Genomic DNA, 21,361 nt, shown 5'->3' on the forward strand with positions numbered 1-21,361 from the left:
AATTTAAGATAGCGCTTAGTCATAGCTTTGGGGCGGGGGGGAATATGAAGGCAGGATAAAGTCTTGAACTGTACAACTTGACTTCCATGATCTGAAAATGAATAATAATCAAAGCTCCTTTATATGGAACTCCAACATAAAGAACGGTTGTGACCTCTGTACAATTTACAAATGTCAAAAAAAAAGCATCACAATATTGCAGTATATGTCACCTGTCTCCTCAAAAACACATACAGTAACTGCAAGACTACAGTACAGCAACAAGGAAAAGTGCCAGAGAACCCAAAAAGACTGAAGCGGAATACATGTCACTTGTCCTTTGCTTTGATTTACACATCAATACACAGGAATGTCAATTTAAATACAATCCGACGGCGGACAGGTGGACCGATGTGAGCGATTTCAGGACTGGCTTGAACAGAAAAGGAATGTTGATAAGAATTACACATTTGTATTTCACATGAGGGCGAAAAGATGAATATGCAACAGTGTTTGAGCCCTACAGGTGAGAACACTCCTCCAGTTAAGCCATGCAGGGTGACACCACAGAGCTTCTCGATAAATTTGCACAAGGAAAAAGGTTAATCTATCTACAGTTTTAGTCACAAACCTGCTCAAAAGAGAAGAACCGCTTTCATTTCAACACTTCCTGGTGATGAATTTGGCCTAGGGTTTAAAAAAAAAAAATAAAATGAAAGGACAGTGTGAAAACTTTCAACCTTGTATTTTCCTGGCACAGGTTGAAGGACTGGCAGCCTCACCATGAATGGCACTCAAGGAATTGAGGGAGAATGTTAAAGGCCATATCAGTCCAGATATCCATTGTTTTGTTTTGTGTGGGGAGGGCGGGGGGAGCTGGAATTTAAAGACATACCCGCAGCAGATGCCACTCAGGCGGATTAAGAATCTTCGCACTCAAGAGGCACTAAAATAAAAGTCACACTAAAACGCCCAATTTCTCGACCAGCCCAGTCGGATCCTTGGAGCGAAAACACTCTTAAAATAAGGAACTCAAAAGCTAATAAGGTCCATAGTTATTCAAGTACTTCCAATGTCACTGAACTTAAAACCTGAAGTGAAAGACACACATGAAGGGCAGAGAGGGGGAACTAAAAAGCTACAAAAATACATGCAAGGAGCAGGTTCACCAACAGACTCAATTGCATTTTAGGATCAAGAAGCAGGTGGGAATTCTCAATCCTCCACGGACGCAAGTGTGCTAGGGACTGCAAGGTCATGGCACGCATAAGAAACAAGTGGGGATTCACAAGCAAAGCGATAAAAGCTGGTTCCCTGCACACCGGCACACAAGGCAGCTACAGTTAAAAAGTAAAAATGCACATTTGCGTTCATAAAAGAAGGCAAGGTCTCGAGAGGGGAAATGTAGTGCAGTCGTGATCTCAAGCTTTTTCTTCTCCTCTGTCAAAAGTCATGGCTATTTGGAATGAAAACATTGCATAAAAAAATGAAATTCACATTAACAACACAACAAATGCTTACAAAAACACGCACGCACACACTTTGTGTGGAGGAATTTAGCGAGGTGACATTATTGAGGACACTGTTTGAAGGCCATCCTCCTCAGAGTAAAAAAATGGTATGGTCATGTTCATGCATCCGCCGTCATGGCGACTCCACCACCTCCCCGTGCGCTTAAAACAACCCAAACAAACAAAAAGGGTTTCCGGACTTAACACTTTTGCACACTATTGCACCAAACCTTCCATTTGGCTTCAACTCTCATGGGAATACATCTGTGTGACAAGTGGACGAGCCGTTAACAATCCACCCGCTTGTGAACAAAAAAAAAACAAAAATCAGTGCCGCGGATGTCAGAAGCATCATGCTGCCACCGTAAATATCGCGGTGCTGTGACGTGGTGGGTCAGTCAGGGTTAAGGCATTGGACAGTAGCGTTAAAAGGCTGTGACTCAACAGTCATTAGTGCTGCCGAAAAAAAGTGTCTCAGTGGGAAAAATCCATCGCTTTTAATATGCTCCCACTCAAAACGCATTGATCTCTGCCTTACAACTCACTGAAACTGCCGCTCCCTTAACCACTCACGAATGCTCCTACGTCCATACATTCAGTGTGTATGCTGTGAAAAGAGTAGGAAACTGGTGGCAACCAAGACATAAATATCATAAATAGCATATTTCAGTTCACCAGCTCTGGAGAGTCTGCTGGAGAGACTGTAGTGTGTCGACAGCATCATAGTTGGATGGAGTGCTTTGACCAAGCAGTGTGAGCAAATCCATCTGGCGTACACAGAGAGCAGGGGGCGACTCTGGTGTTCTGTTCACTCAGGCTTTGACCCACTGAAGGTCAAAAAGCTGGGGTCAAGAGGGACTGCTGCTCTTCATGCCTGTGAATGTGTCACTGCCCAAGTCCCCGACTCGTGTGTTCACGATTACATTCAGCCCCATACGAGCAAGGACCAAAAGATTTGTGTCAAAACCGAAGGAAATCAATTTGGTCAGGAATTTAAGAGCAAAAACCATAATGACAGATTTCAAACTGATCTTGAAGAGAAAAAAAATACACATAGAGACACACTATGAAGATTATCTTTTGCAAGAGTCCTCCAAATAGGCAGACAAATGTGATCACACATGTCGGAGGAGATAAAACAAGAAAGGGACTCCGATCCGAGACACGAGCTTCTCGATCTGTCACTCCGTTCTCGCCCCAACAGAGCACAGCTCCAACTGGAGCTCTGAAAAGTCTGAATTCAGAATGAAACTCATCCGTTTCTCAGATCACAATCGTCGGTGGTCGAACGTGTCTTGGGCTGACGCTGATGGATCATTTGTGCCGAGGAGTGTTCTTCTTCCGTTTCCGCTTAAAGAAGCAGCAGCACCTGCGGACACAAACAAGCGTTAAACTTGAGTGGAAATTAAGACCAAAATCCCCCCAAAAGTGAATCATCTGTAATAAAGGGAATTCTAGTACAACAACTTTAAGTAAAACCCATATAATAAACTGATCATGGGAAGTTCAGGTTCAACTTTTAAGGCTCAGCAGTGACCACAGTCGAATGACTGACTTCAGAGTAACACAGCGAAAGCTGCATCACCACATCTTCTTGTACAAAATAAAAATCACACAAAGACAACACACAAAAAGTGGATAGATAAACACACACACACACACATACAAGACAAAGCTCAGCTGCATAACTACGATGTTACCTTAAGAGGTGGAACATGCATGAAGAACCTTCATATATCATTGGATTAAGGTTTCCATTCTGTGTTACGGTGAGGACCAAAAAAAAAGTATGACAAGTCAAACTACAGTTTAAGAGTTTGGTGTTTAACTGGGGGTTTGTACACAACAGCCCAGGCTGATCCGCTCCCTGTCCCATGAGTCTGATGTGGACGAGCAGAGAGGGACTCACCACAGGTTGAGCATTTTCACGCAGCTACTGAAGAAGAGAAAGAAAGGAGTGTAAAGAGAAAAGAAAAAGATTAATACAGGAAGGCCGACAGGTCGGGGAGGTCATGCAACACAGGCGTGCACACAAACGTGAACGGGACAAAGGTGGAAACCAAAATAAAGTAGAAGACAGAAGAGTAACGTTCATAGTGTGGCTTCTTCCGCCCCGGGTGAGTGGACGGTGTCGGCTCATTAGATTTCAGAGTATGGACCTGGCCCTTTGAACAGTTCACTGCTATAACTAGGGGTGGGATTCGATTAAAAACATTAATCTCATTAACTAGATTAATCGCAGTTTACAATATTTGCCACAAGAAGCCACATGTTTTTCATTTGAATGAATTTGGTATATTCCTGAATCAAATGATGGACCCCACAAAATATTGTTTATTTTGCATCAGTTTGACAATAGCACACTAAACCACGATGGTGGCTATATTCAAGTTTTTATATCACCTTATTTAAACTAAAGCTCTTTTCATGTCTTGGAAAATATTTGTTTCAAATAAGAATTTTAAGTACATTGAGAGTAGTGGAAACTCTACTCATTGAGTGGCGAAAAACATCCATGAACAAAAGGAAACGGCTAACAGTTCAAGTGCCAGTTCAGAACAGTCCTCATTTTAAATGTTAAATAAATGACCAACAATTCCAAATAAGGTGGCATTCTACTACTGCAAGTGGTTTCGGTGCTTGCTGCAACATGTTTTGCATTAAGGTGGTATCGTAGGCTTGATGTGCTTTGGTGGTATGCAAATTCCTTTTTGCACAATTTGCGCAAAACCACGTTCTTATGAAGGCAGTTTCTTAAATGAACCTTGCCCCCCATGAGTCCAAGTAACGTACTCTCAGTGGATTCCTCCATGTTCGTGGTTGTTGTTGTTGTTATCATCCTAGCTGCGACGTGTCTTGTGCATCAGTGTGATCATTAGACCAGGAACACCTGCACTTACTAAGGTTCCCTGTTGTCTGGATTGGATTAAATATATTAAATATTTTAAGGTTACATTACAGGAATCCTCTCACGATGAGAGAACATTTTGACTCAAAATAATCAACAATGTGCTCATGCTAAAATGGCACAGATCATTCTACTCACTGCTGTTCATATATTTTATCAGAACACCCTTCATTTAAACAGTTTGATGCTCAGCACTTCATTGAAATATTAAACACCATTCTGTTGAACTCCTCTTTCAAGAAAAAACATTGTAATTAAATGAGAAGCACTGCAAGCGTTGATAGATGTCCTCCTCTCCTATAGAACCTTGTTTGAGGATGTATCAGAGCAGCTGCCAGTAAAGAATCGAATCAGCACTTCAAACAACTGTGGAGAAGCAGGTGACAGGATGAGGATCTGTCAGCGCTCAGAAGCAGAAATGAGCACAAATGAAGGTGAATAAAAATTCACGTCTGTCGGACGAAATCCCTTCCTACGGCAGCTTCAACGGTTGAGATGGTTATTCCAGCGATGACAGAGAATGAAGGCAAATTTTTTTTCTCCTTTACATAACATGGTGGCACTGATGACCATTTTAAAATGCATGACTCTAGAACTAGAGACAAACATGACGGCTGTGTTCATTACGTTTCACTTCACTTGTTTAAACGTCAATGGTTTTTGAAAATCACAAATATCAAGAGGCTGATATTGGTGATATGTCTGCAGTCTCCAGTTATTTCTCTGCTACTGATGGTTTAAATAAAAGTGCTTTCTTAAAGTTCCAAAACCCGACGTAGCAATTCAAGAGGCAGAAGCAGAAATGACAGGCGGAACTCTGGGAAATCCAACGTGAGAAAGAAGGCGAGGAGAAAGGGAGAACGCAAAGTAGAGGAAGCAACAGATGGACAAGGGGGAGAGCTGTGGTGTGTGTTTGCGTGCGTGTGTGTGTGACACATACTGGGCCTCGTCGACCATCTCCACCTCAGTCTGGGCTGTGACTGGTGCGCCGGTGTGAACTGCGAGTGGACCATCTGCGTTCAGCTCTCCGTTAGTTGAACTGACCACCTGTGGCACAGACAGACGTCACTTCTGATCTGCCTGTTAACATTTGGGATAATGAAAACAACATCTTGACAAAGCAGCCAGAATGAGGGCGCAGAGAAGCAGGCGCTGCCAGAGAGCTGCTCTCCAGTTAAACCCATCATCTAAACCATCAGTCACTGCAGCAGAACGCATCAATGACACAGAAAAATGGCATTGATGGTTTCTATATTGGGCAGTCGGGAGGAATTCTTTTGTCCATCTCCTGTTGGAGCAATGACCTGGTTGGCAGGTTTGTGTGCAGAATAAAATGTAAGGCACTTCATTTTATTATTGTGGCTCCATGCTGCTACTTCAGCTATAAGTGCTGACTGCACAGTTAAAACAGACATTTCTCTATCCAAACAACTGTATTCACTGCAACACAGGTTTCTACTTTTAGCAAAAAGTAAAGGGAGTGGTACATTGAATAACTCATTGTTGGGCATTTCTCAAACACTTACTTAAAGCAATAGCAAAAAAGAAGTATATTTAATGTCAACACCTCCCAATTTCTCTTTTGTCTGTTTATATAAAGTATATTTTTTGAACAAAAGTGAAGTTGATGGCTTGTCCTAAGCAATACAAATCAGCTGTGGCGTACAGCAAGGTTCACCTACTGAACCAATTGTAATCTGACCTCCCTTTGTCAGATTTTAACATGCTACAATCTCCTAGTCCCACTGTGTTTTACAAGGCCAGCTGTTTGTGTAACCTGAGTAGGCCATCGAGACCAGCTCCATATTGGTCTATAACACATAAGGGGAAAAAAAACAGTATCCAAACAGCCCACCCTCTTTCAGCACCAGCGTTCAGCAATCCGGTTCAATCTTTGAATAAACACATGGATGCAGTATTACACTTTTCTAGATTAGCTTTTTGTCAATTACAGGATGGATCTGAAAACTCTTAGTTTGAAACCCTCCTGGTTCTGGCCCGAGCTACATGGAGGAGTGAAGGGGGATTTATCTCTCTTCATCAGAGGGATTGATTGAGGACTAGCCGCCCTCAGATGCAGAGGCTGGCAGGGACTAAATCAAATCGCTTTTTCAAGGAAATTGCTATTTCTACCTAATTTAATGAAGGTGCATTCGTGTCTTTGTTTGAACTCCCCGTACGAATTAGACGCACATTGACTAAGAAATAAACTGAAACAAAGTTAGAAGAGTTAACTCACTTCAGATGGAGCCATGACAACGGGGAAGGCGTCAACCAAAAGGAGGCATTACAGCTGTATTTGTCTAACCTTAATCTTATTTAAAGGATAAAGGTGATGAGGTAAATGCTTAATATTATCACAAGTGAAAAACAAAAGCATATTCACATTTGAGGTTTTAGATAATGCATGTCATCTTAACATGTAACTTCGCGACCAAGTGTTTTGGTCATGGAAGAAACGTTTAATTGAAGAGCAACAAACTTTTTTAATTGAAGATCAACAAACTTTTTCCTCAAAATTCAGGTTCACATGCGCTTTGTGTTTGTCCAGACATTCAGGGGGTCCATGACCTTGCAAAGAATCATCAAATGGCATGACACGCCACATCTGGGTTGCCTGGCACCAGACCACATGCAGATGGTGGTGAAGAAAAACAACATTTCCAGCCAGAGATGTAAGTGGTAGGGGAGGCAAATGGAGTAGGACAGTGTAACGTCGGGATGGACATTTTATATATCTGCGACAATACCACCTGTGATTTGGTAGATGAGATAAACGCCAAAGTTGTCTAAGCGTACATATAAATAGTGGCCTTTTTTAGTAGTTTGTGATGCAAGACAAGCTGAGTAACAAGTTGTATCCCTCAAAAACAACGGACTCCAATGAAAAGGGGGTGCTGGTGGAGGGTGAGGTGAGGGGTGTATACCTGCACAGAGCCCCCGTGTCTATCCGATGCCAGGTGGGAGTTGAGATATGAGGAGTTTGCTTGGCGGGTGGGCTGCACCTCCCATGCTCCTCGTCTGTCGGAGGCAGCCGTCTGCTCCAGAATCAGTGATGTTGGCCAACAGGAGTGGAAGAAGGTGTGGGGTGCATTGTGAGAGGGGTGGGGGGGGGTGTGACATTGGTGGTTAGGAATGATGGATATTAGGGGGTGCAAGGGGCAAAGCATGCAAAGCAGCATGGGAAATCAAGAAAAAAAGTGAACAAAATAAAGTTTCCAAACCAAAGCAAGAAGTCAGCCAGAACAGAACCACAAGCTCATAGAGCTGAAGCCAAAGGCCTCAGAACCCAGTCCGCTGCCAGAGTTCATCATCATCAATGCAGCAAATAAGCATGAAAACCTCAAGTGACCTACGATTGCTTCGCCCAATGTTAAATCCTTCAGAATAATTAGCAGTGAAAGATAGAAATTCAAAAGAAATTATATCTGTTAGATGGTGTCTGCAACTTCAACCAAGTTCAATTTCATCTAAAAGACTATTTTTCCTACAATGTCATCTCCCCAAAATTAAAAACTCATCGGCTTATCACACAAAGGAAGTTCAAGATAACTGCATTAACCTTTATCACAAAACAGAGTGTGATCTCTTCATGATGTCATATGTGAGATACACAACAGCTTTCTGGGTGTTGAATATCACGACTATGTCGAGTGGATTTTTCCTTTAAGCTCTTTCTTTCTATCAAGTCTACAGAACCAAACTTAAGATATGTATATAGTTTTCTTTAGTATCCATGCAGGCTCCCAGTATAATTGTGGTCATGTTGCTATATTGCTAACAGAAGCATGCATCCTCCTATAACAGAGGGGGTCTTACCAAACTCCTGATAGGTGGATGCTGGGAGGGCCGGTCTCTGTGGGAATGACCCTCTCTTGTGGCTGCAGAAGCTCCAGTGTCTATTTGAACCGTTCCCACTAGTGTAGGCTGAAGCAATATCATCAGTTGAATTACATGTGGTGAAAGACTGTGTCATTCGACAAACGTGCGTATAGTTACGTACTATTTGCCTGCCAACCCAGTCGTAGGTGTAGTCGAAGGTGTATCCTTTCCTCTCAAACAGTTCAGTGAAGAGGGTCCTCAAATATTCATAGTTTGGTTTCTCAAAGAAGTCTAACCGTCTCACGTATCGCAGGTAGGTGGCCATCTCCTCTGTGAACCCAGAGGCACAGTTTAGCATTACAGGTTAACAGACAGTGCAGAAGTCATTTTGCGTACGTAAAGCATTATAGGAGCTTTAAATACCTGGAAAGTTCTCACACAGTACTTCGATAGGAGTGTTTCTTTTTGTGTCTCCAATTTTCTGGTATCGTTCTTTTAGCGTGTCAGCCTTTCAAAGACACAAAAAAAGTTTGTTGTCAGGCGTGTCTTAACATTTGTTAGCCCAAACTGTCAAAAATATTGAGAGACTTTATTGAAGACAAAATTTTCAGAGTAGCAGCAGCATACATTACAAGGCAAAATCAGAACAGGCAATGAAATAATACAAGAAGATAAAAATAAAATAGAAATGGTAGGAAATAAAGTAAGAATATAAAACAAAAACGGTGCATTTACACACCCTTAACCTGGGATTACAAAGCAGGCAACACATTATTATACAGGTGTTTTCATATATCATACCTTGAGTCCTTGCCATGGCAAACTCCCACGCAGGAAATACATGAACATGTGGCCCAAGGCCTCAAGGTCATCCCGCCGACTTTGTTCTGCAGCAACGGTTTGATGTAAATAAACAATAACCAAAACAAGGAGTCCAGCTGTGATGTAATTCTCACCTTTTCCCAAATGTGTGTTGATGGACATGTATCTGGCAGTGCCGGTCAAGCTCTTATGCTCCCGGTATGGAATGTGTTTTTTGGTCTCTGGGTCGATGTATTCTTTGGCAAGACCAAAGTCGATTATGTGGATGATGTGTTCTTTTTTATTCCCTTGTCGTCCAATGAGAAAGTTTTCAGGCTTCACATCTCTATAAATGAGGTTTTTAGAGTGCACATACTCCATTCTGGATATCTGTCAAGAACAACATAAGGAAAAGTAAGGATTTGTCATTATTTACACCGAACATGCTCAGCATGATTCCGAGTAGGACTCACCAATTGAATGGCTATCATTAAGACAGTCTTCAGGGAAAAGGTTCTGTCACAAAGGTCAAAGAGGTCTTCCAGACTTGGTCCGAGCAGCTCCAGAACCATGGCATTATACTTCCCACAGGGACCAAAGTAAAACACTTGAGGCACTCCATCAGCTGGAATGAGATGATTGAAAAGTCAGAAAAAGGTAGCAAAAAACAAAATTGAAACCCTCCACTTAAATGGAATTTATCAACAATAACACCAGCTTCAAAACAAAAGTGTCAGAGGGCTGTATTTATACTCTGAGTTGCCTTGCTCTCGACTGTCGAGTTAGACTCGTCTGTTTTTTTAGACTGTTTTTTTTTTTTATCTATCATGATAACAAATTTTGCTGGATGCACCGTCCTGCAAATAAACAATATTATTGTTAACACGAGTTGACACCAAACACAAATGATAATACTATCTATAATGAGAATATACCAAAATAATGGAACCTAGTAGTATTTACAAATGTAAATATTTCAAATAAAACAAAAAAACAGCAATAAGAATAAATAAATACATAAAAATGGTCCATTGGTTGTGTTTCAAATGGCTGTGCAAGTTTGTATTTTTTTCCTGTTACAGTTACAATCATCTCTTTTCCTCAATTTCTACATTATCTAGCTTTGCTTCTCACGTGTCATACACTCGCTTGCTGACCTCTGTTTTCTCTTTAAGAGTCAGGGAGACCAAATGACGGAGAAGAGGGTTCGCCCAGCGCGCCTCAGACCAGTGCACTGTGTGAACCCTAATGTCAGTCATCCATTCTCTTTGTGCCGGTGGCAGGTGCCTAGCTCATCCAAAACATTGCAGCTGCAGTGACGGTAAATAAGGACATGCATGCATGCACACGGTGATTTAGAGGCTGGCAAAATTATCAAGTCCATTTTCATGACCATTCCAGTGCTTTATTGATTATCATGTCAGGCCTACACCGGCACACATATGTTAACATGAGTGGCCTCTAGATACATCGTATTAAACTTCATAGGGAAGAGCGTCGGCTGGGAGTGACAAGCTTGAACAAAATGCAACATTAATGTAACAAAAAGAGATTTATTTCGATGGCGCGTGCCTGCCTTTTTGAACATTCCAGTCCATAAACATCTTACTACCTTCACCTGACTTCTCAAAGGCTGGGACTCATGGTGCCTTTCCACTCAAAAGTTATAAAAGACAAGAGAGGCAAAGTGGCCGTACTGACAGCAAAATATCAATGCATGTTCATGAGCGTTTTTCAACATTAAATAAGACCTAAGTCCTATTAGTAAGCTATAGCAATAACTTTCAGATAGAGGGTAGAACAATCTTTTCACAAAGTATTTTCGGTCCTATGCAGATAAAAGTTGAAACCTTCCAGAACGCTGTTACAGAAATGTGAATATGTCGGGTTTGGCAGCTGGTTAAGGTTGAGTAGACTGTTGCACGATCACTGGCACGAATACAGTCAGAGAGCATATGGGCATGTAGGAGTCCTGCTGAGCACCGTCCTACACATTGTGCACTATTACACAGTTCTGTGGGCTGCTAATTGGACCACAGTGGAGAGCCCGATAACCACAGGTGCCTCTGAAATCTGCCAGATTGTTCTGTGTAAATACAGGTCATTTCAGTAAACACTAGTTCTGTTGTAATGTCAGTGCCGGGTAATTTAACAAGACCATGTACATTAAAATAACTTCCAAATAATTGACACCTGTTTGAATTCTTCGGCAGCTTTTCACATGTGTGTGCGCTGTAGCAGTGCTGTTGTTTTGGCTGGATAATCCAGCTATCCTTGATGTCACTGATAAGACCGCTCCTCTGCAAACAGGCGGCAAAGTACACCTGCTTCCAGGATTCAACCCAAGACATGCAAGCAGTTTCAGCTGGTTTTCAGAAGAACCCAGTGACAGAGGCAAACTGGGTCAAAACATGAATATTCAAGTTGTTGCACTCTGTATAAGCAATTGTTATTAAAAAAATGAATATCTGTGTGCACTGTCCAGACAATACCTGATCCACGTACCAAATATGTCACTGTGAATCTCCTTGAGAACGCAGACATATAAGTAAATGTTAGGTTTTAGGGTGTGTGCATGGTCACCTACGAGGAGAGGTGACACATGAAGAAACAAGACCGTTCGGCTCTGCATCTGTGTTTGCTGCGTGAAGTTATGGATGACAAATTACAGCAAGTACAAAAGCACGAGATGATAGTGATACAACTAAAGACAGAGAAAAGGGCCATATTACAGTCTCATGTGAATAAAGAGAATGTCGTGTGTAGCGTTTTAATCGAAACGTCCTCTGCATTTGAAGAGAAAGCAGGGATGACAACACAGCACTGACAGTAGAGCAATTTCAATTCAAATAGGATGTTTCATTTAACACTATACAAGTGTTAAATGCCCTACTGGCAGATTTCAGCTATTAAATTGGCATTTACAACATTACAATCAGATACGCTGGCGTGTCCCTCAAGCATACGTCTGTTAAGGAGGTGGTGACTAGTGGATGATCAAAATAGTTGTTAGCTGCAGCCCTGATATACAGTACATGTCTGCAAGAATCTCAGAATGGTCTGCTCCAAAGGCAAACACCACATATGCCTTTGGGCCTAACAGGGTTTTTAACATCCTGGCTAACAGGACCATCAATTATTAATCCACTTAAGTGAGTCAAATCAGTCCCACCACATTCTCAATGCAAATTCCTCACTTCTGCCACTTCATCATTTGGGCTTAATGAGTAAGAACATTAATAATTACAAACCATATAGTGTCATATGCATACATGACCACAACTGCCAGTTTAGACACCTCAATTTTCCCCCCGATTTATTCATAGTGTCGCAATACTGTGACGACAACAGGAGGAATGGTGCGAACCAAAGCGGTCACAGCAGCCCATCTGGAGCAGGGAATGGACGCAGGTACCAACCAAGACAAGCAGACTTGCTCTCTAAATATTTAATGGATTTCCGCACGATCTGCCCATTTCAGCCCTGGCCTCTCTCAAAACAATAGCCATTATAGTCCCAGTCTGTTCACCCCATGTGCAGCACCAAGGAGGACATCATTATTTAATGTTGGCCTTTTAAAATGGATGCTGAAAACATAATGTGATGACATTATCAACCAACAGCTGGACTTTTAAAGTGCCCATTGCCAATCATCACTATTCATTTTTTTTTTTAAACACAAAAAGGACATTGGTTCACTATTGTTCTATTGTTTAAAGACTCCCCGCTCATTTCCTCTGGAAAAAAAAGGTTTTGACTGACAATAGTTTGTCTGGTGTGTCCCCACCACTTTAGGAAGATACTAGTTTCTGATGACGTGACCAGCTTCCATCAGCCCATGCTGACTAAGCCACAATGACGAAGCGAGAAATTATTCCCGGACAAAATTCAAAAGAAGACTGGTAGCAACATTGCATTAAGCACTCTGCTCGTAAAAAACAATGAACATCACTTGTCTTCCAGTATTTAACTACAATGGCAGCTTCATTACCGGAATCTCACGGTACATATACACAGTAAATAAAGATTCCACTCATGTTTCCTGTGGAAGGCATCGGTCAAACAACAACACAATACAACATCTAAATTCACAGCTCCGTATTATATAAAACCACTGTAGAATACTGTGTACAAGGAGAAACTAGATTACACTGTCAGAACAAAAACCTCACCGCTACACTCCTGCAAGCTCAACACGATCAGAGTATTTTGGAGATCTAAACAATTTGCTCTGTAGCTTTGAGCTGAGACAAAACACGTGAGGTAAGATAATCCCTTGCTTCCAAAATTGAGTAATCAAACCCAAGTTATCTACCACAAACAAAGTGACGCAGTGACAGGGAGATCATGGAACCAGTGATCTTAAAAAGAAAAGAGTGTGCTTACTTGTTGTCCCCAGTGTTTTGTAGTAACGGTACTCTAAATGCAACTGTGGTGTCCTTGACTTCACTGGCTCCTGAGAAGGGAAAACATCCAAACACGCAATTAGTATTAAGAGTATTTAAAACATAAAACATGAAGAGGAATCACTTTATTATTTGTGATATTGTCTACTCACTATATCACATCATTTCTTCATAATACAACATTAGTACTAAACTGCGGCTCAAATGAAGTCAAGACTGCAATCTAGAAACTTAAAAATCAATTCATGGGAACGTGGATCAAGCACAAGGTACTGTGTACTTACCAGTTTAATAGCTACATACTCGTTGGTGTAGAGATTTTTACCTGGAATTGAAGAAAAAAATGAACTTGGGACAACTCACTTTCCATTAGAGAGCTAGATAAAGCTAATCTGAACTGCTTTCTAAAAATGTCAGCAATGAACCTGAATGGATGTTTACGAATGAAGCTTAAGTGGACGTCAGGAGACAAACATCCCATAAACTCTACCAAAATGTTACACTAAAAGATGCACTTTATACATGGTTAAGCTCTATTCAACATGACGTGCATTTGGGGAGAATTTGAGAACCCTTAACATATCATCCATTAGCTCTGAAAATAAATCTTACTTTCTCTTACTAAAGGAAATCTGGGTTGCTGCTGAGCAAAGTCATGTTTCAAGAATTGGACTCACCAAGTTTCAATTCTCCAAAATTCCCACAGCCAATCTTCTTGCCGACTCGAAAATTTGGGCCCACCATGAGGACCCCTGAACTGCTGGAGGATCCGGTCGATCTGGACGAGTGTCCGGTGCGGCTTCTGGCCGGTCGCTCGCCATATTTATCCCTCTGTGGATCCATGCAGGGAATTCCTAGACATAGATGGATAAAATCAGAGAAGATACTTGGAAGAGACTCAAAATGTGACTTACATCAATCAAAGAAAAACCATTCCATTTCCCTTTCCACCTTCTGCTGCCATGAATTCAAAGCGAGAACCATTTTTCGATTCAGAAAAGGAAGGTAAGATGAGGGTAAAAATAATTTTCATTTAGAAAATATCCGTTTAGTATCTTACTATAGTACTTAATACTTTAAAGGGTAGACAGCATACCATTCCTAAAAATAATTTGGGCTTAAGAATTCAAAACTATACATGACTAGAGAAGAGATTTTATACTATCAAGTAGTTTGACACTTGCTTCAAGGCTTCGGTGTGCAAGTAAAAGTGGCACACTGGTGGAAAAGGTAGCAAAAATGTTTGCAAATATCATTAGAAACCCATCATTAAAGTCACGTCGCACAAGCCTTAGAAAAGTCTCTTTGCATGATCTTAAAGTCTAATTCTGACGCTAACTGTTTAAGTAGTGAAAGACAACTTGTTTTCACTTTAGAAATAAGAGCAACATCATTTGTCAGAAGCATGGTGACTCAACTCACTTCATAGCGGATGGTGTGGTTGATTTTACAGCATATGAAAACAGACTCACAGACATGATGTTGTCACCCTCTAACAGAATCACCTTTGCAACGCAAACAAACTTTCCAGTAAATATATACGGATTCATTAGCCAAACATAAAAGCGTTTTACACGGTAAACAAGATGAAGTGACACAGGACAACTGGTCTGTGGGAAATGAGCTTTATGACAGTAATAATGATGACAAAAGGTGGCAATTTTAGTGTGTGGGTTGAACGAGAAGACAATAGTGGTGAAATGGATCTGTTATCTGAGAATATATTGGATTCAAATTCTATGGGGCATTATTGACCAGACAGACTTGTTATCAGTGTGCAGGCATTTCTTTTTCAAGACGGCCTACCACTCAACAGACAAGCACTGGTTAACTTAAAATAAATAGAATGTTTGTACAGCGAAAATAATCTCCCAATATATAGTGGCAATTTTAATCTTTCCATAAGATGGATGTGAGTATACTTTTACATTTCCCATTTTCTGTAACAAAAAGTAAAATCAGAACCTTGGAAGAATGGAAACTGTACCAGACCAAAACTGTTGAATTGGTTATCTGAGAATATACTGGATTCAAAATACTATGGGGCATTGTTGAACTGAGAGACCAATCACTGCAAACACAAACCAGTTTAGTTTAGGCATCGAGCTATATATATGTAAATAACAACATAAATAAATAACAACATAAAAGTGGTGAACTCAGACAGACATGGGAGCATGTAACTGACAGGCTTAAGATTAGACTAGCTTTGGGTTAATACTGGTTACAGATTTTAAATCATCCTGAAAGGCAAACCTGAAATGTTAACCATCATGTTTTTACTCCACTTATTATCACAACAGATAAAACAATACAATGGGAGTCATATCGATTATTAACCAAAATGCTAATGGTGTTGTTTATGAAAGACCATGACTTCTGCTAAAATGCCTGTGTAGGCTTCCAGATGACTCATACTCGGTAGCTCAGCGTCAAACACGGCACTGAAGGGCAACCTTGCACTGCCATTACATAAAACCATGACGTGAACATGAATTAAACACGATCACTTAAACACCAGCTAAGCAGTGATTTGTTGCTCGATGTGAATACGTCACTGTATTTTACATCAGCAACATGTCTCAAGAATAACAAAAGCTTGTCATTCGCTCACAGACCAACCCACATGTAGCTAAACACGGCAGCAAACAACAGTTTTCCATCTACATTAATAAAGACTACTAATTAACCAATAACTATTTCATTCTTATACCTCATCATATATTTTTCCATATGCCACTGTCAGGCCAGCTTCCTCAGTTTTTGTGATCGCCTTTTTTGAAATCCAAAGAGACGTCTGTCTTAAGTGCAGCCACCATCTCAATGGAAGTTCACCATACTGATGTAGTGAGCTAAGTTAGAGCCTTCCCTTTTCTTCATTAATTTTGTTTTTATCCTCACTGGTTGAAACTAGATTATGCCTTGGAGGGAAAAAAAAACCCCACAAACTCAAAATCAATGAGTTTTCTCAGCATGATGCAGCTGTCTTCCTTGATATGTTGCAGAGTAAGGAACCCAAATTTCATCCATTTTTGCAGGGTCTTGCTGTGAGTAAACCAGGTCCAGATGGAGCTGGTCCATTACCACTCACAGATCACTTGGGTGGCTAAAAAGCCCGATAAGTAAAAGCATTCAGTGAAACTCATCACGGAATAATAAGGATCATGCAATACACAACTTTTTTTTGTTTCTACACAAACACAGTGAACTTTAATATTGAAAACATAAATTAAAATATAAATATTATATTACTAAGCGAGAGCCAAGTATCCTTATCATATATTACCATAGACACAACTTAAGATACATACATCATCAGTTAACCACCGTGCAAGTCCTTTTCAGGGTTGCAGGGAGCGCGGTAGCCTAACCCTTGGACAGGTTGCCAGTACATCGAAAGACTACAAAATCATTGAAATATTTTTAGGAGTTCGACTGTGTGATGGACATGTCACAGAACCATCACCAGGCAACACTAGCAGCACTGAAACGCTATGGAGAGCCTCGATATTGACAACAGTGATTCATACATCAATATCACTGCTATTCGCATTACATAAACAGAGCTTGACTGTGCTGCATCATGTTTGAACAAGTCCATTGTGAGGCTTGGAATGGAACGAGCAATAAACAAAGTGGTGCCTTACATTTTTTGACATATGCTTCTTGCATAAGCCAGCTTAACATGTAATTAATAACTGGGATATGTTACATTGATGTCCTCTAAAAAGCGACAACCGCAACATTTGGGGACACAAAACAGATACAGTGTGTAGAGGTTATTGTGAGATCATATGATTCAGACATTCTGTGCCTGAGATGAGTTTGTCCTGAAAACTTAAGACCATCTTCATTTATAATAGGAAATAAAAGGAAAGTACATTGGTGAGTAATTTGAGAGCAAAAAGACTGCACTGAAACACAAGCAGAAAAGTAGTTAGTACTGGCATAACTTGATTGCTCAACCAATTACGATCAATTACCAGCGTGATCAAAGTCAAGAATACTTCACTAATTTTCAAGTTTATTTCTACTCTTACAGTCTACTTACTCTATGTGAGAATCAAGGAAAATGCTGCTCTGTTAATTCTTATCAGTAAGCGTCCACCAAAAAAGGCCAACGTTTTGTCCATATAATCTATATATATATGTGAAAGCCTACAGAGTTTGCACAGACACAAAACATTATCTTAATACCCTTTCATATGCAAAACACCCTTGTAACTTTAAAAGGTATCAAGGTCTGCTAATCAGGATATGAGGGATTATAGTGTAGATAATGCATTTAGATCAGGGGTCACAAACAGCATGGCTCGAAGGGACCATAGGAGTAGCCCACAGGCCTGTTCCGTTGACCCGCTTCAGATGACGTTTGAGATAGCGTGGCTTGAAATTGAGCTCTTCATCCCAACATTCTGCAGTTGCAATAACGCCAGCATTGTTTACTTATCAGACTCTTCTGCCTCAACAATATTGTACTTTAAAATACAGCGTTCTGAAGATGAGAATGCTGCAAGTGACAACTTTGTGCCTCTCAATGATGGGGCTGCACCGATCAATAGGCTGGCCGATTTTATTGGTGCCGATATGGACATTTATTACGTCGTCATAATCGTTGATAAAATGACTAACATAAGCAAACTTTTCATGATTTATTTCTTATTTTAATTAGATGCTATTTCAATTTATACATGAGAATAAAAAAAAATACCTCAAATTGTACAAATGACAAAACAAGGCACACATTTCTCTAGAAAAATCACACTACTTGTCGTGATGTTACAGCCCTGTCTGCAGAGTAGTAATGGCAGCTGCCGACATTAGAGCCAGCCAGCCAGTTGTTTGGCAATACTTCTCCGTCCAGGAAAATGACAACCAAATTGCAACATGGGCACCCACGGACTCAGACGCAGCATTAAAACAAGACATTTGGCTTCAAATCACTCATTCCCTGGATATGTAGTCAATGAAAAGAGGCGCTGTCTGTCAGGTAATAGATTAAATAAGAAACAATCCAGCATTTAACAAGTGATGAGTGAATTTCACATTGTGGGTTTGATCTGTCCATTGTTCATTGAAAAGGGACTGAAAGTTATTTATTATTCAGGGATCCCAAGGTAGGATGTCCTAACACTGCAAAAGTGCTGGGGAGAACTGCTTGAGAGATACCCACGATGCACTCCGTAGAACCTATGTCATGTGACCATGTACGACCTAGACACACTCCTTGAGTTTAGAGGGTTTGGCCAACTTATGTATTTTATTGCTGAACAGCAAAATGCTCGCGTGCAATTGTATACTAGGTGCAACTGTGTGTAAGAAATGTGGCACATTTACAGTCTGTTTAATTCAACATATTTTATCTCAAACCACTTAAGAGAATGTGAGTGAAGCCCACCAAAAATAGTCACTGAATCACTTGTTCTGAAGTTTAAAAGGATGCACGTAATTGCATGTCTTACAGGACTCCAGTAAGATCTGATGACTGTAATCTGTAATTTAATCCAACTGAAATGACTCACCATAATTCCGTTAAGACTTTATCGTTTCATCTAACAAGACAGAGGAGGGAACAACACTAAAGCCCACTAGATTAAGAAAATTGGGTATCTTCAAACGAATCAACGAACAGGAAAGCCTTGCTTCAACTTTGAAAATGAATCAATGCGTATTAGCTACTATAGTAACCATGAGGAAAATACAATAGGAGGAGCTTCTAATTCCTATAAAATGAAGCAACCACACATTGTGTATTATGCTGGCAAAAACCTACCTGATAGAAACTCTCAGGTAAATCTGGACTGGCAAGGTGCAAACATTGGAAGGGCTAAAAAGTATTTCCCCAAATGAACAAAGGAAACATGTGACCCAGTGAAGTTCATGGTAGATAAACATTCGAGAGTACGTTTCTGTTGTTCCACTGGTTGTGGACTGAGTTATCTTAATAACCCTTCTGTACACCTGAGAGCTTCCAACACACCAGGAAGTTGCAAACACGACCGTAGCCTTGAACTGTGAGTAAGTCAAATACATGCAGCGCATGACAATAAAAACCAACAGCTTACATTCAACATATGAACGAATTGGACCCCAAAACACACCAACACCATTCAAAGGGTTGACTGGGAAACACACCTGTGATCATTTAAAAAGCAGAGCTATGTGTCTTTTCCTCAGTTTAATTACTTATTTGTTGACATCCTTTCAACAATCAGAGTAACTAAAGACTCTGGGAAGAGTGATTAACCTTCTGTGGAAAGAGCAGCGTGAGAGGGGGGCCTGCCAACAGTGGAGATTCCTGCTGCGACAGCGCCAACTAACAGCTGCTTCTCTCCTTAATGCCAGCTTTTGTGAACTCTAACTGGTGAGAATGTAGATTATCCACGATTCTGTCTTATCAACACATGGGCGAGACAGAGTGGCTTAAGTTGCAAACAAGCTTGGCCATTTTCCTATGATACAGGAAAGGTTTGTTACTGGAGATATCATGTGCATAAGATGAACTTAAAACAATAGAATTTAAGCAAATAAAGCTGAAATTTTAGAGCGGGAATAACTGCATCCAAAAATATAAACAAATTTAATGGAACATCACATTGCCATTCAGTCCCTGCTGCTACTTGAACAGAGAATTGTGTTTATTGACATACAGAATATTCATTAATGTCTGCAAACCTTCTGATCCCCATCTTTAGCTAAGCCTCTCTAGGTACTCTTTTACCAATGTCCAATGTTTCTTAATAGTTACTTGACTTTTTTTATGATGAAGTCCGTTTCTGACAAACTTAGTAAAAGCACCTATCCTTCCTTTTGATAGGATCAGATTTCTTAAAAAAAACATTTTGGGTGGAAAGCAATTATTGTATTCTGTTCTAAACATATTGACCGAATGACAAAAGAAGACTTGTGCTAATGTGGGAGAGGATCCCGAAATTTAATTCTGTAGGTTTTCGTATCACATTATGGGGTTGACCACTCAACTTTCAACTTATATCGGCTTTTCATCAGACAAATAAGATGGAAAGCAAATTCTAGCATAAAGCATAACTCTTTGAAAATACTGCATTAACAACAACAAGTAAGATTAAGTTATTTTACGGCCAACAAGTGGACAATCACAGGCCAAATATGGGCCATGCCCTAAAGTTGAGAATAGCTTGTCTAGTTTAATATCTCACGTTGAAACATATCATTTAAAAAAAGTAACCGTATGATTAACAAATGAATGGCAAACATAGTTATCCATCTAGGATGTGGATAGCAATTCTAAAGAAACACGTTTCGTTTCTGTGGCAATGTCTACTATTCATACAGAGTTGATATCCCATTGTGATGTATGAGATCAGGCCTGGAAAAACAGAATACGAGTCAAAACGAGACAGCAAGTTTGTGTGAGGAGAAACAGTGTTGTGTTTCACAGGATCGATTCTCTTACAGAAAGAAAACAATGAGCTGGCAGTCAGACGCCGACGTTTGAAGAACAAAACCGACCTTGGCTGTCGAGTATTAATGATGGTCACATCGATTAGCAAAGCAGCTAATAGCTCAACAACATTGGGATTGGTACCGAAACAACACGCCACCGAAAAGAAGGGCAGCTGTGAATATTGGTCAGCAGTCGGGGCGACATAACCAAGCGAAGGCTGCGTGGCTAGCTCAGTGCAAATAAACACAATCGCCGGCTCACCTTAGCTGCGATGGCTCCAGACGGTCCGGACACGCCGGCTGTGCTTGTTGGTTCCGGGGTAGGAGAATAAGTGGAGCATGAAAATAGCTTGTTATTTCTCAGTATTTCCTATCCTAGTGGTGGTGCGCGAGGTTTAAGAGGCAGCAGTCCTGTCAATTGCTCAGTGTTATAGTCAGTGTTCGCTGCTCAGGAAAGGTTCGAATACACCGGATATAGATGAGCGGCCCCGCCCGCTCCGAGGCACACA

The 21,361-nt window shown here is 40.7% G+C and overlaps 1 protein-coding gene across 11 annotated transcripts; it reads right to left on the bottom strand.

Moving 5' to 3' along the window:
* Nucleotides 1–202: 202 nt before the first annotated feature.
* csnk1g1 (casein kinase 1, gamma 1) lies at nt 203–21,340 on the bottom strand. 11 transcript variants are annotated; one of them, XM_053865196.1, is made up of 14 exons: nt 21,115–21,340; nt 14,105–14,281; nt 13,712–13,752; nt 13,408–13,477; nt 9,495–9,646; nt 9,177–9,411; nt 9,022–9,107; nt 8,644–8,728; nt 8,402–8,550; nt 8,218–8,325; nt 7,326–7,436; nt 5,339–5,445; nt 3,400–3,423; nt 203–2,859 (listed from the first exon to the last, which is right to left on the bottom strand). In XM_053865196.1, exons 2-14 carry the CDS (start codon nt 14,268–14,270, stop codon nt 2,805–2,807), a joined length of 1,389 nt encoding a protein of 462 aa, XP_053721171.1. In that variant the 5' UTR covers nt 14,271–14,281; nt 21,115–21,340; the 3' UTR covers nt 203–2,804. The 11 variants fall into 11 exon arrangements, 9 of the variants coding, with proteins under 9 accessions (XP_053721171.1, XP_053721170.1, XP_053721176.1 ...); XM_053865195.1 differs by having other exon boundaries at nt 3,400–3,426; XR_008414548.1 differs by having other exon boundaries at nt 3,400–5,445.
* Nucleotides 21,341–21,361: the final 21 nt, after the last annotated feature.

Source organism: Synchiropus splendidus, chromosome 5 (assembly GCF_027744825.2).
Source record: "Synchiropus splendidus isolate RoL2022-P1 chromosome 5, RoL_Sspl_1.0, whole genome shotgun sequence".
NCBI classification, from domain to species: domain Eukaryota; kingdom Metazoa; phylum Chordata; class Actinopteri; order Syngnathiformes; family Callionymidae; genus Synchiropus; species Synchiropus splendidus.

What these genes read in the sequence shown, in the direction of transcription:
- csnk1g1 (XM_053865194.1), bottom strand. Translation starts at nt 14,270, where the DNA reads ATGGATCCACAGAGGGATAAATATGGCGAGCGACCGGCCAGAAGCCGC. An exon ending in CAACACACATTTGGGAAAAG is followed by an intron (nt 9,108 to 9,176) that starts GTGAGAATTACA and finishes CCGTTGCTGCAG; the next exon opens with AACAAAGTCGGCGGGATGAC. An exon ending in ATCCACCTATCAGGAGTTTG is followed by an intron (nt 7,437 to 8,217) that starts GTAAGACCCCCT and finishes ATTCTGGAGCAG; the next exon opens with ACGGCTGCCTCCGACAGACG.